Source organism: Rhinoraja longicauda, chromosome 5 (genome assembly GCF_053455715.1).
Source record: "Rhinoraja longicauda isolate Sanriku21f chromosome 5, sRhiLon1.1, whole genome shotgun sequence".
Lineage (NCBI taxonomy): Eukaryota > Metazoa > Chordata > Chondrichthyes > Rajiformes > Arhynchobatidae > Rhinoraja > Rhinoraja longicauda.
The window spans coordinates 65,177,364-65,196,675 of NC_135957.1; the positions used below are offsets into that span (position 1 = coordinate 65,177,364).

A 19,312-nucleotide genomic window follows, 5' to 3' on the forward strand; every position below is an offset into this window, starting at 1 on the left:
CTCTGGAGAGAAGGAATGGGTGACGTTTCGGGTCGAGACCCTTGTCTTTCTTCAAAAGCATGCAATAGGTTATGAAGAACTTTATGGCTTACCAAAGCCAATGTTCCTGGCAATAGCTGGGAGTTCTGGACAAAAGATTCTGTCAGCAACACATTGGTGCATGTTATTGTGGTTACATGTACCATATGGGAACTTGTGTGCCACATCTGTGCCGACACCCTTGTAAAAAAATATGTTCCTTTGTCTTTGCCTCATCTCCCCCACATGGTAAGTATTTCAGGGGACCTTAAGAGAGAAATATCGGAAAACTGTTCCTAACTTTTTGCAGACCTTTTTTCAAGTTTTAACAGAGATATTACTTGGATTTTATTTTCTGTTTTGTTTCAGGGTGGCCTACTTTCACAAAAAAAAAGAAAAAATATACAGAAACCAGGGTTTATCAAACCTGTCACTATTAGTTTAAAAGTGAACGGATGAAATATTGCATCAGATAATACACAACAACGTCACATTTGAATTTCTTCACACTTTAAAATTGTTGACAAGGAACAGCACAATAGCCACAGAAAAGAAATAAATAACTTTAGACCTGCTTGGTTATTTATATTAGTTATCAATGAGTTAGTGCATTCACATTGACTTACTTTACAATTGCAGTGAAAAATAAGTAGACAAAAGAATAAATAGACAACAGACAATAGACAATAGGTGCAGGAGTAGGCCATTCGGCCCTTCGAGCCAGCACTGCCATTCGATGTGATCATGGCTGATCATTCTCAATCAGTACCCCGTTCCTGCTTTCTCCCCATACCCCCTGACTCCGCTATCCTTAAGAGCTCTATCTAGCTCTCTCTTGAATGTATTCAGAGAATTGGCCCCCACTGCCCTCTGAGGCAGAGAATTCCACAGATTCACAATTCTCTGACTGAAAAAGTTTTTCCTCATCTCTGTTCTAAATGGCCTACCCTTTATTCTTAAACTGTGGCCCCTGGTTCTGGACCCCCCCAACATTGGGAACATGTTTCCTGCCTCTAATGTGTCCAACCCCTTAATAAAGTTAGCAAAATAATTGAAATATTGAAGTATGAGACAGAAAATGCTATGAAAATGAATAGATAGTAGTGCCTAGAAATTGTAAAGTAGTTAAAATAGTGAGACATATATATATAAGTATAAGAAAATAACTGCAGATGCTGGTACAAATCGAAGGTATTTATTCACAAAATGCTGGAGTAACTCAGCAGGTCAGGCAGCATCTCAGGAGAGAAGGAATGGGTGACGTTTCGGGTCGAGACCCTTCTTCAGACTGATGACGTTGTGAGACTATCGGCATTTACATCATGACTTTGTTAAACTGATACTGAATTCAACTCAATGCTTCAAGCCCTCTCCCACAGCCAGTGCTACTATCTGTCCTCTCCAAAGGGATTTTTTAAAATTGATGTGAATATAAATAGTTTGCAATTATTTAGTGTTTGCATGTTCATTGAGTTGATGGCATCATAGCTGCTGCGCATGAAGGAACAATTGAACAGAAGTTTGATTTTTTTGTTGGTTGGGGGGAACGATCCTTCCACAGATGTCACAAGATCTTTGAAGGGTTTTCTTCAAGCTCAAAGATAAATGCTGTTGCTTCAGCTCCAGTTGATTACTCTGATGAATAAGATAACCTAAATGGTATTGTGTAAGATGCTGGTTTAAACTGAAGACTCGTCTGAAGAAGGGTCTCGACCCGAAAGGGTCTCACCCATTCCTTGTCTCCAGAGATGCTGCCTGTCCCGCTGAGTTACTCCAGCTTTTTGTGTTTAACCTAAATGGTACTGTTCTTCCATCTAATGAACTGAAATACCATGTGGATCGCTTGAGGATATTGCTCAACTTTCATTTTTCTAGATTTCGAACATTTTTATCCATTTTTAGTGAGATCAAGATGAGGTGCACCAACTAATTAGAATTTTAACTTGAACTTTAAGCTTCATAGTAGGAAACCCTGAGCAAAGCACAAAGTGCGGAAGTACTACAGTGGGTCAGGCATTTTCTGTGGAGGGAATGGATAGGTGATGTTTTGGGTCAAGATCCTCCTTCAGTCCCTTTATGTTTTGCTCAAGATTCCAGCATCTGCAGTTCCTTGTGTCACCATGGTAGGAACTATGACAATTAAGGAAATGTAAAATATGTTGACTAATTAGATCTCAATTTTTATAGCTGCTTTTTAATGTGAGAGTCCAATAATATGCTATTCACACAAAATAGCATTTACAGATTTTTTTAAAGTACTATGAGGAAACAAATTATAATGACACAATTTTGGGGAATCCTACCTAACGTTGTTAGATGCATTGAAATTAATGATTCAACAATGATGTAAACCCTTAAAATATTGATGTAATGTCAAATAAGATCTCTTGGATGGATATAGTGAAGAATAAAATGAAATTTAATAAACTAAATTCTCTGATTAAAAATCCCTTGGATGCCTGTTCAATTCCTGATAGAGACATGAAAGTTTAGGAATGCAGAGGATTGCTTTTGACCTTCCAGTGAGGCAAGCTGACCATATTTCAAGGTAATCACTGTTAAGTGGCTTGTAATTCATGGAAGCTGCCAGCACCCCACTCCTTTTATTACAATGATGCCTGACACCCAAGTTTCCTTCTCTTTAACATAGATAACAGAACATTTCTTTATAATTAATAGATTAATATAGTTTAATTTCGTTTAGTTTATTGGCACGTGCACCAAGGTACAGTTAAAAGCTTTTGTTGCATGCTAACCAGCCAGCGGAAAGACAACACATGATTACAATCGAGCCATTTATAGAGTACCGATACACGATAAGGAAATAACGTTGAATGCAAGGTAAAGGCAGTAAAGTCCGATCAAAGATAGTCCGATAGTAATTTAGGACTGCTCTCTAGTTGCGGTAGGATGATTCAGTTGCCTGATATCAGCTGGGAAGAAACTGCTCCTGAATCTGGATGTGTGCATTTTCACACTTCTACATCTTTTGCCCAATATAGAATCCCAAGCATTGGTATTCACGTGCATAGAAGCTTGTATATTGAGAATGGGTTGAACCACCTAAGCTCCATGTTGTGCCTCCAACGCTGCTATAATCATGGAGTCATGCAATACTGAAGGGTGCCATTCAGCCCAGCATGCATGTGCCAGCTCTACGAGAGCACTATCCAATTAATCCCACTTCTCTGCTCTGTCCCAGCAGCCATGCACATTTTTTTTTTGTTCTTTTTCAAATATATATTCAATTTCTTTTATATCTCTCCGGTTCACAGGAATCGCTCCCGCGTGCTTTCTGTTGTAATAGGGGACAGCAAACTGCTGAAATGATGAAGTCCCCATTCCAGATGAAACACGTCTAAGCATTCATTATAATCATAATGAAACCCCAAATGTCAGAAGAAACTGGAAGTGCATATATTGCCAAAACTCAGATTCCTGAGAATCATTATCCAGTCATCTTTTTCTCTGCAGGTATATTGAGCCAAAGCTGATGTTTGTGTTGTATTCGTCAATTATGAATTCATAGAAACTAGGGTGGCTCAGAAATACAAACAAATTAAATACTCAGCAGTGGGTAGTGAAAGGTGGCCTCTATACATTGGTAGTGATGCTTTGGGAAGTACAGCTTATTACGAGTTAACAAGAGAGGATTTTTGTGACATTTATTGAATAGCTGTTTGTTAACATGAATAAAGCAATGGGATTAAATGCAAAATGTGTCTCCAGTGTGATGTGAGAAAACTTGAATAAACACAATAAAACCAAGCCAGAAAAATAGGCCATCTTTACCTGATTTACCTTTTTCACAAACCCCCCTGATTTTTAGTACTGTAGTTATCAGAGTTACTTTAATTATTTCTATAAATTATTAGATTTCCATTAACATTAAAAGGAATAGAAAGTTAGATTAGTCATCTTGTGTTAAATTTTATAGTAGAACAACTTTATGCAAAATTACAAACCAAATAAAACCAAGCCAAAAGAAAATAGGCCATCTTTACCTTACTTAGCAAAGGCCTTTTTTTTCACAAACCAGCCTAATTTTCAGCACTGTGGTTATCAAAGTTACTTTAATTATTTGTATGAATTATTTGATTTACATTTACATTAAAAGGAGGAGAAAGTTAGATTAGTCATCTTAAGTGTTAAAATTTACAGTTTGCAACAATAGAACAACTTTATGCAAAATTCCATCCACCCAAAATAATTTTAAAGACCCCATTACATTTCTTGCAGAACAGTAACGGCAGAATATGCAAGCCATTTCATTTTATTTCCTGTTGCTTACTATTAAGATTTTCCCAAAGGACAAGTACAGCTGTCTCATACCAGTAGTAATGACCTAGTTTTATGACTTTTGTTGAATTAAAAGAAAAAAAACAGTAACGCTCTCCTTGTTGATGGTATAAAAACATGATGGAGATTTATGCCTGTTGCTTTTTCAGAATCTGCCTCATTAATTTTGTTGCTCACTGCATTTGTCATTTTCAGGTGACAGCCACTAACAGTGTGAAGGGGTGCGATTCACATTTCCAAGGCACCTCCAGCGCTGCTCCAATGGCTGCAGGAGTCCTGGCACTGGTTTTGGAAGCCAAGTAAGTCCTACAGTGTTATTTGTGTTCTTTCTGCCCTCTCCGTTTCTCCTTTTTACCTCAATACCCATGTTTGCTTCTAACGTTTTCTTTTGTTTGAAATCGTGACATACAAGTTCACAAGTTATAGGAGTAGAACTAGGCCATTTGGCCCATCAAGTCTACTCTGCCATTCAATCATGGCTGATCTCTGCCTCCTAATCCCATTTTCCTACCTTCTCCCTCTAAACCTTGACACCGGTACTAATCAAGAATTTGTCTATCTCTGCCTTAAAAATATTCACTGACGGCCTCCACAGCCCTCTGAGTACCGCAGATTAACTAACCTCTGACATAGCCAAACTCATAGGGATTGTCCATGTTCCTGGCAAAATAACTATGGTGTTAAAGGGTCAGGATTGGAGATGCTGTGGTAGCCCTACCTATTATCCCAACCCTTCCCCCACACATTTCAGATGGAAAAGTTAACTGTACAACTATATCATCCTGAGAGTCTGAAGAAGAGCTGACAAATCTCACAGTTGGCATTGGCAGTGTAAAGCACACTTATTGTTATGTATCTGGGCTATTTAAACAGATACGGTTCCTTAAAGTCAACTAGATGAGGGGAGACAGGATAAATTTTGTAAATTTCATGCTCCCAGTGAGGAGCCACACTTGAACGACATGAAGGTCTGAAAATAAGTACTTCAGTACTATATTCTAGCTTATCTCTGACTCATGTTCTCATCAAGCAAGGCTCTCACTGTGAATTTGAATGTGCTGTACTTGCCCAAACATTTTGGAAATGTGTCACTTCATCCTTGTTAATAAAGAAACTGTACCTTACTGAAATAGTGTTAGGGAAACCTTTTCTTTATTTTTTTAAATGGAAGATGGAATGTCTTGTGTCTTTAATTCGTGTGTGAAATCAGATCTGCCTGAGATGCAAAGGAGGCAGAAAAGACATATGTCAATCATTATATGGCATCCTGATCTCTTCTTCAATGGAATTGAATACTAGACTTGTACATGATGCAATACTGCCTGTTTTGTCTTCCGAGATCATGTATTGACATACTCCCGTTTTGCCCAGTAATTCATTCATTGGGGTGATGGGAGCCAGAGTGTGTATTTCAGCCCATGAGATGTGTTCCATCATTAGATCAAAACTGATGTGTATCTCAACTATTCCCTCATCTGTTCGAGCTAGCAAATATCTACCAGGCACAGTGGTGCAGAGATAGAGTTGCTGCCTTACAGCACCAGAGACCCAGGTTCCATCCTAACTGTGGGTGGTGTCCATATGGAGTTAGTATGTTCTCCTTGTGACCACGTGGCTTTTCCCCGGGTCCTCTGGTTTCCTTCCACATCCCAAACACTTGTAGGTTTGTGGGTTAATTGGCTTCTGTAAAATTGTCGCCAGTGTACAGGATAGAGCTAGTGTATGGGTGATTGCTTGTCGGTTCGGACTTGGTGAGCCAAAGGGCCTGTTTCTAAGCTGTATCTCTAAATTAAATCTTCATATCTGGAAGTTATAATTGAACAAGCTTTTACTGATTATTCTGGGATACCCCTTAATCATCTTTTGTGAGGATATTTTGAGTCTGGCTATGATTGTACTTCTCTTTGACCAATAATTGACATCGCCGAATTATTTTTTGTAAATGAACACAAACATTTTATTGGCTACATGAAGACTATTAAACTATCATGGCCTTATTTTGCAGCTGCGGAAAGATCCCAACACAAAACATCATCTGTTCATTTCCCTCCATAGAGGTACCTGACCAGTTGAGAAGTTTTTTTTCCCCCTTGATTCCAATATCTGCAGTCTCGAATGTCTCCTGGCCTTGTTTTTGATACTTTCCCTGGATCTGAATAAACGAATGAATGAATGGATGAATGAATGAATGAATGAATGAATGAATGAATGAATGAATGAATGAATGAATGAACGAATTAATGAATGGAGGCAGAGGGCAGGCCCAAAGGAGGGCAATCAAAGAACTTGCAAATGCCGCCGAACGGAGCAGTCACTGGCTGTGGCTGAAAAGAAAAGACGCTGTCTGGGCTGCCACGTGACCATCTCGAGGTTAACCATAAGACACACACCCAGGGCTGATCACCCTGCGGTGGGCCTGCCTCGACTGAGGGTGTTGTGATAAAAGGCCGAAACACCCAGTGACGTTGAGGTACACAACTGAAGATGTGTCTGAATGGTAACAACATCACCTAGTGGTCACCCCCAAGAACAACACCAGTCAATTGTAGTGCAAACCTTAGGGATTGTAACATCTAGTCCTACTAATCAATCAATATCACAAGTGGCATGTCACAGTGAGATTCTCTGTTTTGCATACACAAGTATGCAAAGAGTCACCACATATGGAGCACTGAAAGTATTCCATTTAGTTCCCAATGGTCCCCCTCTGTTCTGTATCTTTGTGGACAAATCCTATAGGTGTTGTTCAGTTTCCAATCACTACAGTGAGCCCTGTGAGTGAAGAAATCTTGTGCCTCGTATTTTAGGGATGACGATGTCCAAACAAGGCCTAACAATTGCAATTTGTGCCGAGCAGAAGCACACTCGATTTAAAGTACTTGAAACTTAAACTAATTCTGCAAAGAAGTGAGACAATAACAGTGCTGAATTACAACTTAAACCAGAAAAGGTTTGGATGTAAACAGCCTTGAATATTATTCTACTACAATCACTCCGACAACTTAGTCTGGGCTACAAAGTTAGTATGAAACAAGTTGAGAAATGCATCTTAAATGATAAAGTGATAATCAAAACACAAATCGGCATCAAAATGGAATGCTAGTGATGTTACATGTGTAAAAATTTCACCTTCTCCATGTTGGATAAGATTAGAATAATAATCTTCATAACTGCTCCCTACATTGTATGTTTGTTTCATGATCACTGTAATTTGTTTGCATATGTTCCTTACATTTAACCCAAGCAATGTGGAGTGTATACAAAAGGTGTAAGTGGAGTCGCACTGCAAATAAAACATCAACCACTTACCAACGGTATATCATACTGGATGTACAAATCCATTTTCACCCCTGAGTATATGGAGGAATACAAGGAGACATGGAGAGATCTCAAACATGTGCAAATGGTTTATTCAAACCTTTAACCAAGCATTTGTTCATATATCATATACATATATCATACATTTACATTTATTACAGTCAAAATTTACATTGATCTTTGATGTCACTCACACACTTTATATAATATGCAGAATCGTTGATTTCCCTTTTAACAATTTACAGTAGTTTTCATTGAAATTGAAATGTATTGCACACTGAAATAGATGCTGCAGGATCTAATTTCTCCTTATGACTGCCATTCTGTGTAAATACTTTCTTTCAAAAACCTCATTTAATCCTTTTTATAATTATTCTTAAGCTTTGTTAATAAACGTTTTCTCTTTTCTCCTTGAAAAGCATCTAATTTCTCGTAACTTTCCAATGAAACTTGACTGTACTTTTTCCGTTGCTTTTTTTTTATAATATCCAAAATACGCTACCCTAAAGTCTGCAACTCCATCCTGAGGTTTTCCATCAATTTGGATGCCACAATTTTAAAACCGTTTGTTTTTAATATCTTAATTGCTTGGTGCTGTCACAATTAGTGGCCTGTATATTTGCATTTTACCCCTCCACCCCTTTAGATAACACATCCAATATCTCATAATATTTTTTCATACTATCTTCCAAAGTATCTTACTTTGCATTTTGCACATTTTCTTGATTTAAAGAATCATTTCCTATCTCCTTGATTTAAAAAAATACTAATTCTTCCTTAAAATTACATATAATTTCATGTTATTGGAGAATTCTCATAGTATCATAATCATAATCATAATCATACTTTATGAGCCAAGTATGCTTTACAACATACGAGGAATTTGATTTGCCATACAGTCATACCACTAAAAAGCAACAAGGAACACAAAATACATTTTAACATAAACATCCACCACAGCGACTCCTCCACATTCCTCACTGTGATGGAAGGCGAAAAAAAAGTTCAATCTCTTCCCTCCTTTGTTCTCTTGCGGTTGGGGGCCTCGAGCCTTCCATTGACGGGACGACCTTGGCTCCCTCATTTATTCCCTCATTTCTCCAATGCCATTTTACTGTAAGCCCAGGATACCATGGACCATCCTTCAAGTCCAAGAAACCTCCACTTTGGTACCTCCCACCTTTCCCTTCCTGGTAGCCACATTAGGCACAATTGCAAACACACTTATTTTTTGCCATTATTCTCATGATTATTACATGACTGTTTTGAAAATCTTGATCCCACATCCACATTATTCTCCCAAATGCTGCAAGGAATTCTGTCAAGTACTTCAAATACAACCTGCCTCTTAAAAATCCATGCCGCCTAGCCTGAATTAAATCATGTTTTTGCAAGGGATCGGTACTTTTATCCCACATTGGAGATCATAGTGGTTTGCTGACAATTTAAGTAAGACTAATGAGTTTATAATTATTCCACATTTGCCACTCTCCCGTGCTTCTTACATAGACTCTCTTGCTATTTGAAAGCAATTTGAAAAAAATATGTAGGCAGTGTCATGTAATTCATGTAATTCCTCCTTATCTTCCCTTGGAATACCAGGATGTAAATCACTTTCATACAGTCATGAAGTCATAGAGTACAGAAATTGGCCCTTTGGCCAAACTTGTCAATGCTGACCAATTTACTTACCTCAACTCATCCTATTTGTCTCCATTTTGCCTAAATCCCTCTGAAACATTGCTATCCATGCACATGTCCAAAACTGTATTAAATATTGTAATTGTACCCACTTCTACCATTTTCTTTGTACACCAGTTACTGAAAGTAGGCGTGCAGGTACAGCAGGCAGTGAAGAAAGCCAATGGCATGTTGGCCTTCATAACGAGAGGATTTGACTATAGGAGTAAAGAGGCCCTTCTGCTGTTGTACAGGGCCCTGGTGAAACCACATCTGGAGTATTGTGGGCAGTTTTGGTCTCCCAATTTGAGGAAGGACATCCTTGCTATTGAGGCAGTGCAGTGTAGGTTCACGAGGTTAATCCCTGGGATGGTGGGACTGTTTTATGACGAAAGATTGGAAAGACTGGGCTTGTATTCACTGGAGTTTAGGAGGATGAGAGGGGATCTTATGGAGACGTATAAAATTATAAAACGACTGGACAAGCTAGATGCAGGAAAAATGTTCCCAATATTGGGGGAGTCCAGAACCAGGGGCCTCAGTCTAAGAATAAAGGGGAGGCCATTTAAAACTGAGGTGAGAAGAAACTTTCTCACCCAGAGAGTTATGAATTTGTGGAATTCTCTGCCACAGAAAGCAGTGGAGGCTAATTCACTGGATGAATTTTAAAGAGTTTTAGATAGAGCTCAAGGGACTCGTGGAATCAAGGGATATTGGGAGAATGCAGTAACAGGTTACTGATTGTGGATGATCAGCCATGATCACAATGAATGGCGAGCGTTGCTGGCTTGAAGGGCCGAATGGCCTCCTCTTGCACCTATTTTCTATGTTTCTGTGTAAAATATGACAGAAGTGGAGGAACAGGCTGTCTTCTGAAGGCAAGACTGAATGTTAAAACCATGAAGAAATGTATGCACAATATGTTGTGCAATGTTGAAACAGTTGTTTCTGAACTAGTATCCATGGCAGGACTGACAAATGATGAAAGAATGGGTCGACTGGGCTTGTATTCACTGGAATTTAGAAGGATGAGAGGGGTTCTTATCGAAACATGTAGAATTCGTAAAGGATTGGACAGGCTAGATGCAGGGAAAATGTTCCTGATGTTGGGGAAGTCCAGAACCAGGGGTCACAATTTTGAGATCTGAGATGAGGAAAAACTTTTTCACCCAGAGAGTTGTGAATCTGTGGAATTCTCTGCCACAGAAGATAGTGGAGGCCAATTCACAGAATGTTTTCAAGAGAGAGTTAGATTTAGCTCATAGGGATAAAGGAATCAAGGGCAATGGGAAAAAGCAGGAACAGGGTACTGATTTTAGATGATCAGCCATGATCATATTGAATGGTGGTGCTGGCTCGAAGGCCAAAAGGCCTACTCGTGCACATATTTTTCTATGTTGCTATGTTTCTATGTTTCTATTTTTCTATGTTTCGATTTTTCTAAGGGTGATCAACAATTGGAGAAAGTTAGGACCCATGTAACAGAACTAAGATCTTAAATTACTGGTAGTATTGATCTGATAATATCCAATACCTGCTGCAATCTTCGGGAATCTGCTTCACTATCCATGGTATCACCAATTTTGTTGTCATCTGCAAACTTAATGATTATGCTGACTATTTTCTGATCCAAATCATTAATATAGATGACGAACAACCGTGGACCCAGCACTGATCCCTGGAAACCCTTCTGGTCACAGACCTCCAGTTTGAAAATAACCCTCGGCTAACACCTTAGGTTCCTATCACCAAGCCAATTTTGTGTGCAATTGATAGCTCACCCTGTATCCCATGTGATCCAACCTTCTGAACCAGTTACGTTTTGGGACCTTGGCATAGCCTCAAAGATTTGTCTACGTCAAAATTCGGTAACAACTTTAATGTAATTTAATTTAACCTCTTTAAATAATAATGTCCACTAAATATTTTCCCACTCACCCTTCCCTCTCCCAACACCATGTCTTGAAAATACAAGTTAGACACAAAATGCTGGAGTAACTCAGCGGGACAGGCAGCATCTCTGAAGAGAAGGAATGGGTGACGTTTCGGGTCGAGACCCTTCTTCAGACAATACAATTACAATTATTTTTAGAATTATGAAAAAATTAATAGTGTAATTTAAAAAACTGATCATAACTTGGTTTCCTGCCTGGGTTCAAGGTTCAGTCATTTTTGTGCTAATTTCTGATATACTTAATGCTTCTGTTGCTCATTTAAGTTATTGTGAGCAGTCGTTAGAGGCTGCTGGAAGTAAAGTTTAACTCTGTGCACACCATTTTGCCTCACCTAGCTGATAAGATGTAACAAAAGTCACTGGTTCATTGAAAGAATACTTTGAAATTATGTTTGCCCAATAATGCAATCACTCAGCAAGAGATACTGTAGGGGTGAATCGGAAGGTATGTGTTATCTGTGTATTTCAGACTGAAGAAGGGTCTCGACCCGAAACGTCACCCATTCCTTCTCTCCTGAGATACTGCCTGACCTGTTGAGTTACTCCAGCATTTTGTGAATAAATCTCTACTCTTATATTCGCATCTTCTTGCAATCGAGGTCATTATCTTGTTTTCCTTTAGAATTGTTTAATGTACATGTGTTAACTCTTAAATGCTGCTTGATTTGATTTACCTATACACCTTTTCAGAGTGTACCACTGGTCATGTTGGGCACAGTCAGTTGTCAAACATTTGAGCAATGCTGCTTATTTAACCAATCTACTTCCAATTTTCCAACTGTTACTCTAGCATTTTGTGTTTTGCCCAAGGTTCCAGTATTTGCAGTTCCTTGTTTCTCCAGTTAAATCCTCATCAGTTCACTTTAGTTTATTGTCACGTGTAACAAAGTGCAATGAAAAGCTTTGATTGTGTGCTATCCAGTCTGCAGAAAGATAATACATGATTACATTCGAGCCATTTACAGTGTGTAGATACATGATAAGGGAATAACATTCAGTGCAAGGTAAAGCCAGCAAAGTCTGATCAAAGATAGTCTGAGGGTCACCAATGTGGTAGTAGTAGTTCAGGACTGCTCTCTGGTTGTGGCAGGATGATTCAATTGCATGATAACAAGGTGCATTTTGCATATACCAGGCCAATCAGGTCCCTCTGAACAGCAGTCTCTTTCATTCATTGTTTATTTGTTTATTTTTAATATTATTCCATCAATAGAACAAGTAGAGGAAAGAAGGATTAAAAGAATGAAGCTGCTGCAGCCAATTTAGCACAACAGGTTGGATAGGTTGTGGCTTCCTCCCATGTGGAATTCACAAGTTCTAATTTATTGTACAGATAATAATTTTGAAAACATCATAAACTGAGTAACAGTCAATGAATTTGTCAAACTCACCATCCCCATGAAAACCATTGTATCATCTTTTATATATGGAATATTGTTGAAGAGAGGATGGCTTTTGGAAAATGTAGTATTTCACAGCTAAGACTGAAAATGATACATGGAAATTTGAATTATATGGTTTGAACTAACTTCAATTATAATAGAATTTGAATTGTAGTGATATTGGGTTTAGTTTCAATGGATGAGTGTATGCCTGAACATATTATAATTGGATCATATTGAATTATTCCAAAAACCATTTCTTAGAGTATTGCATGCCTTCACTCTTTTAACTGTTAATAGAGTGCAGAAATCCATCTTGTGCTTTTTTGTTCGTTAGAAAGCAAATGGGTAAGAATGCATAAAAGAAGAAAATAAGAATCTACTGGTAAAGAATTATCACCAGCTGTTCCTACTGGTAGACACCCCCCTTGGGACTAGAATGGCTCCAACTAGTGAACCTTGTATTAGCGCACCATTAGCTACAATTGATGCTCCTCGTTTTAAGCACTGTTACCGGCATTGATAGAATTCCTGCTGGTTGTTCTTTCTATTTAACCATTTTCTTGAGAACTCATTCCTTATCATTTTTGGACATAGTTTTTAAACCTATTTATATGATGCATGTTTGCGTACACTACTAATCTTGGGTATCACACATTTACTGCACAATTGGTCCTTGACATTAAAAAAAAGACATTAAGTCAGGCACCATCTCTGGAGAACACGAATCGGTGACGTTTCAGGTTGAGATCCTTTTTCAGACTGATTGTAGTGGAAAGGTGGTAGGAATAAAAAGAAAACTTATGCTCAGAAATTCCTGCCCAGTCAAAATACCAACTTCAATTGAAGCAAAGTACAACACTCAGATACGGCTAAATAGCTAATTGAGCAATCCCAACCAGACTAATTGTCGTGGAAGGGATGAGGTGTAAGACAAAGCCTAGTAAGTGATTGGTGGATACAGGTGAGAGGGGTTTTGTAATTGGGAGATGGTTGGACAGTGGTCAGAGATGAAAAAACAAAAGCTGTGAGATAGGCATAGAGGAAGTGCAAATTGTGAAGCCACATGAAGTAATATAGGTGGAAGGGGAGAAATGGATGCGCATCCAGGTGGGCCACGGAGGGGGGAGGGGGGAGGGAGGAGGGGGGAGGGGGGAGGGGGGAGGGGGGAGGGAGGAGGGGGGAGGGTGGAGGGTGGAGGGGGAGGAGGATATATTATATTTCCTGCCTTATTTCCTGTTCCTGCCTTCTCCCCATACCCCCTGACCGCTATCCTTAAGAGCTCTATCTAGCTCTCTCTTGAATGCATTCAGAGAATTGGCCTCCACTGCCTTCTGAGGCAGAGAATTCCACAGATTTACAACTCTCTGACTGAAAAAGCTTTTCCTCATCTCCGTTCTAAATGGCTTACCCCTTATTCTTAAACTGTGGCCCCTGGTTCTAGACTCCCCCAACATTGGGAACATGTTTCCTGCCTCTAACGTGTCCAACCCCTTAACAATCTTATATGTTTCGATAAGATCCCCTCTCATCCTTCTAAATTCCAGTGTACACAAGCCTAGTCGCTCCAGTCTTTCAACATATGACAATCCCGCCATCCCGGCAATCAACCTAGTAAACCTATTCTGCACGCCCTCAATAGCAAGAATATCCTTCCTCAAATTTGGAGACCAAAACTGCACACAGTACTCCAGGTGCAGTCTCACTAGGGCCCTGTACAACTGCAAAAGGACCTATTTGCTCCTATACTCAACTTAAAAAGGTTCAAATAGAAAAGTTAACTATTTTTAACTGGTATCCATCTATTTCTCAGATAGGAAATAAGTGACCAATTGTAACCAATAGACAGATCTGAATTATTTATCTTTGGTCTCTTATTACAAAATGTGCAGTATAATTTTCTAAATTATGATATTTTAATTTTTAATTTGTAGCATAATAGAATAAGGTCAACATTTCATTGAGTCATTAAAACATTTTAGATATGAAATGTAAGTATAACATTTTCTCCCAGTTGTATATTTTTCCTATGCTGTTTAATGTAGAGATTTTTCTTAAAATCAGCAATTCATTTTTAATTTTCCGTTGGGCATCTGTAGAATTGCAGATGACATCCACCATTTGCATTTTAGCTTCACAAACGGGTCTCAATCTCTGCTCATTTGCCACCATTCCTCCATCGCCATAAATATCATTGTGACACACCATTACAGAGGTAGAAGTACTTCATCATAGAAACCTGGTGTCATTCAGCTCTCCTGTTATATAGTTGTGCATCTCACAGCTACATTAGCAGCATTTGGGCGATTTATATCAGTTTGCTGGTCTGTTGGATGTTTAAGGATTATTTTCACAGGTACTCCATGATTGACATATTTATTTTTGTTGCTAACAAGTCCATTCTTACTAGACATGCACATTTTCACCAGTAGTTCATGATTAGCAAGCAAAAGCATACCGCTTCAAATTTATTGCTGAAGAGGAATTCCTTGTGTTTTTCTAAAGTCAGCTGAACGGTAGTTGTAGACATGTTTAAAGCCGATATTTTAATGAGTGAATTCTTATTTTACTGGGCTTCATGAAATGTAAAATAGGTTATTGGTATTAGATAGTTCATTGTTTTGTGATGTGCTTTATCTTCCTGTTTCCTTTGTCAGTAGCTGCACAATGATATAACTTGTGCTCGCCTAGAAATTTTTAGTTTATGTTATTTTATTGTCACGTGAACCGAGGTATGGTGAAAAGCTTTCATTGCATGCTAACCTGCCAATGGAAAGACAATACATCTTAACAATCCCACTGTCCACAATGTACAGATGCACGATAAGGGAATAACGTTTAGTGCAAGGTAAAGCCAGTAAAATCCGATCACAGATAGTCTGAAGGTCCCCGAAGAGTAGTTCAGGACTGGTCTCTGGTTGTGGTAGAATGGTTCAGTTGTTTGATAACAGCTGGGAAGAAACTGTCCCTGAAACTGGAGGTGTGCATTTTCACACTTCTGTACCTTTTGCCTGACTGGATGGGGGAGAAGAGGGAGTGGCCAGGCTGTGACTCGTCCTTGATTATGCTGCTGGCCTTGCCAAGGAAACATGAGGTATAAATAGAGTTAATGGAAGGGAGGTTGGTTTGTGTGATGGTCTGGGCTGCGTCCCCATTTCGCTGCAATTTCTTGCAGTCTTGAATGAATTTTTTGTGGTCTTAAATTAAGGAAATGTTCAACACATTAAATTGATCATGTGTAAGTTAAATATTTTAGATACTAAATGTAGAATTTAACTCTGAAGACGTTGTATTTGAAATCCTTTGGTATACCACATGGGTATAAGTGAACTGGGCATTTTTAGTTTTTGCACAGACACAGTGTCACTTATGCCACTTGACTAAAACCAATGAAAAGAGGCTTGTAGGATTCTCAGGTCTGGACTAACGACAGCATATTAGTTGAGCAACAAATTACTCCCTCTACACTCGTGTGCCAGTTACTGGGCCTTGAAAACACAATTATTCCATGAGAACGATTAGCTAGATATTGCAGGTATAAAAAAAGATGGACACAAAGTGCTGGAATAACTCAATGGGTCAGGTAGCATCTCTGGAGAAAAAGGATGTGTGATGTTTCGGGTCGGGAGCCTTCTTCAGACACAGGTATAAGTTGGGAGGATGGTGGTTGCAACCAGGATCCTACCTGTTTTATCTCTACATTGTGTGTCTATTCACAGACTCACCTGGTAATGAATGGGCTGCAAAGTTCACCCAAATTGTTTCCATCTTCCCAATCCACTGATTTTTCACAGCAGGTCAACTATTTCTTAGATGAGTTGTGCGTGGGTAATTGATTAAAAAAATGGTTAACTGATTTAAGACATATTTTTAGACCATAGGAAAGAATAACCAGCAACAGAGATCAGAGGATCAAGAAACTATGTCATCATGTCCCTGGTAACAGTTTATCTGGATATTTTAGTGGTGTGCTCAAATGCCAATGAGAGGACAAAGTAGGACACATTTGCAAACCTGGGGTCATGTATTATTATTTTTTTTAAATGGCTATGATCAGTGCAGAAATAATTATGTTGTTAAAATCATTGATCTTTCTACGCAAATTATGTAATTCCTTTAAATGCAGGATAATTGTCTACTTCTAACAAAAGTGTAGGAAGGAACTGCAGATGCTGATTTAAACCAAAGATATACACAATGTGCTGGGGTAACTCAGCGGGTCAGGCAGCATCTCTAGAGAAAATGGAAGGGGGTGACGTTTCGGGTCATAACCCTTCTGCAGACTGAAAGAAGAAGGGCTGGGTCGGGGGACTGGATAGAAACATAGAAATATAGAGAATTGGTGCAGGAGGAGGCCATTTGGCCCTTTGAACCATTCGTTGTGATCGTGTCTGAACATCCACAATCAGTAACATGCCTGCCTTCTCCCCATATCCCTTGATTCCACTAGCCCCTAGAGCTCTATCTAACTCTCTTTTAAATTCATCCAGAGAATTGGCCTCCACTGCCTTCTGTGGCAGAGAATTCCACAAATTCACAACTCTCTGGGTGAAAAAGTTTCTTCTCACCTCAGTTTTAAATGGCCTCCCCTTTATTCTTTGTGGCCCCTGATTCTGGACTGCCCCAACATTGGGAACATTTTTCTTGCATCTAGCTTGGTCAGTCCTTTTATAATTTTATATGTCTCTGTAAAATCCCCTCTCATCCTTCTAAACTCCAGTGAATACAAGCCCAGTCTTTCCAATCTTTCCTCATATGACAGTCCCGCCATCCCAGGGATTAACCTCATGAACCTACGCTGCACCGCCTCAATAGCAAGGATGTCCTTCCTCAAATTAGGAGACCAAAACTGCACACAATACCAGGGCTCTGTACAACTGTAGAAGGACCTCTTTACTCCTATACTCAAATCCTCTTGTTATGAAAGCCAATTGGCTTTCTTCATTGCCTGCTATACCTGCACGCTTACTTTCAGTGACTGGTGTACAAGGACACCCAAGTTTCGTTGGACTTCCCCTTTACCTAATCTGACACCATTGAGATAATAATCTGCCTCTTTGTTTTTGCCGCCAAAGTGGATAACCTCACATGTATCTACATTATACTGCATCTGCCATGCATCTGCCCACTCACTCAACCTGTCCAAGTCACCCTGCAACCTCCTTACATCGTCTTCGCAGTTCACACTGCCACCCAGCTTTGTGTCATCTGCAAACCTGCTAGTGTTACTTCTAATTCCATCATCCAAATCATTAATCATTAATGTACATTGTAAATATATGTAGGAAAAGGCGAGCACAAATCGGGGCCGGCAACAGATGACCAAGGAAGGGTGGAGCCCATAATGGCCCATTGTTGGCTGGGGAAGAGAATGAAGGGATACAGGGATTCAAACACTGGAATTGGTATGGCCACTACTCGTCTTAAAGAAATAAGTGTACCAATATGACCAATCAATGAAAATAAAAAACTAACTTTAAATATCAGGATTTCTTGTTCAGACTGCCTGTGATGTCTTGGCCACTCAATACAACTGATGGTGAATGGAACATCAGCTAGGTCCACACAGATCAGGATGAACATTAGTAACTTGAAGACATCCAAATTCCAGCTACTGGTATCTATCGTTGCATCAGATTTTGTTCTACTTGCAGCCTGCCAACTTAAATTGGGCGAACTCTGGCCATGCCTCAGATTTAAAGATCGCGACTTGCTTTCACCTCTGTCCACCTCTAGTATGTCCTCCTGACGTATCATTTTCCGAGCATTCCCAGCTCCGCCGATTAATTTCCCTCGAGCTTGTCCAGTTTCCATCTCGCCACCACTGGCAACTATCAAAGCCCAGTGCTCAAGGTTTTCTGCTCTGAATGGACACAAGAAGCTGGAGTAATTCAGCGGGTCAAACAGCATCCCTTGAGAAAAGGAATATGGGACGTTTCAGGTCGAGACCCTTCTTCAGACTTCTTCAGGTCTCGACCCAAAATGTCATCTATTCCTTTCTTCCGGAGATACTGTCTGACCCACTGAATTACTCCAGCTTTTTGTGTCAATCTTTGGATTAAACTAGCATCTGCAGTTCCTTCTTCATTTGTCTCAATTCCTCCCTCTTGTCCTTTAAGACATATTGTAAAACTAATCTCTATGACCCAGTTTTTTGGTCATCCACACAAAAATTCACTGCGCACTTCAAATTAAAACATTGCTGAATTACTTTGGACATTCTGTTGCATTTAATGTGCTATATCAGTGTGAGACATTGTTACCAAGTGTGGGAGCATATATTTAGGACTAGTAGGACTAGAGCAGACACAGATTGCTGGAGGAGCCCAGCGGATCAGGCAGCATCTCAGGAGAACATGGATAGGCGATGTTTTGGGTTGGGACTCTACTTCAGACTGATTGCAGGAGGGGGAAATCCCACCCCCCCCCCTCCTCGCTTACTTAGAACTAGAGAATGGCTGCCAAACCAAAGGTAGATGGTTGCAGGCTTTTTCCCAGGGTAGGGGAATCTAAAACTAGAGGGTGTAGGTTTAAGGTGTGAATGGAGATGTTTAAATGGAAACCCGAATTTTTCATGCAGAGGGTGTTGGGTATATGGAATAAACTGCCAGAAGAAATGCTATAGGCAGGTACAAGTACGAAACTTAAAAGACTTTACACA

General features: G+C 39.5%; 1 protein-coding gene across 2 annotated transcripts in view; it reads left to right on the top strand.

Moving 5' to 3' along the window:
* The window catches only part of LOC144594034 (PC3-like endoprotease variant B), a 1,240,467-nt gene that overhangs the window by 741,334 nt on the left and 479,821 nt on the right, over window positions 1-19,312 (top strand). For both annotated transcript variants that reach the window (XM_078400201.1, XM_078400200.1), the window contains one exon: window positions 4,513-4,616. In XM_078400201.1, the coding sequence (XP_078256327.1) occupies window positions 4,513-4,616 (104 nt within the window). The remainder of the gene's footprint in view (window positions 1-4,512; window positions 4,617-19,312) is intronic.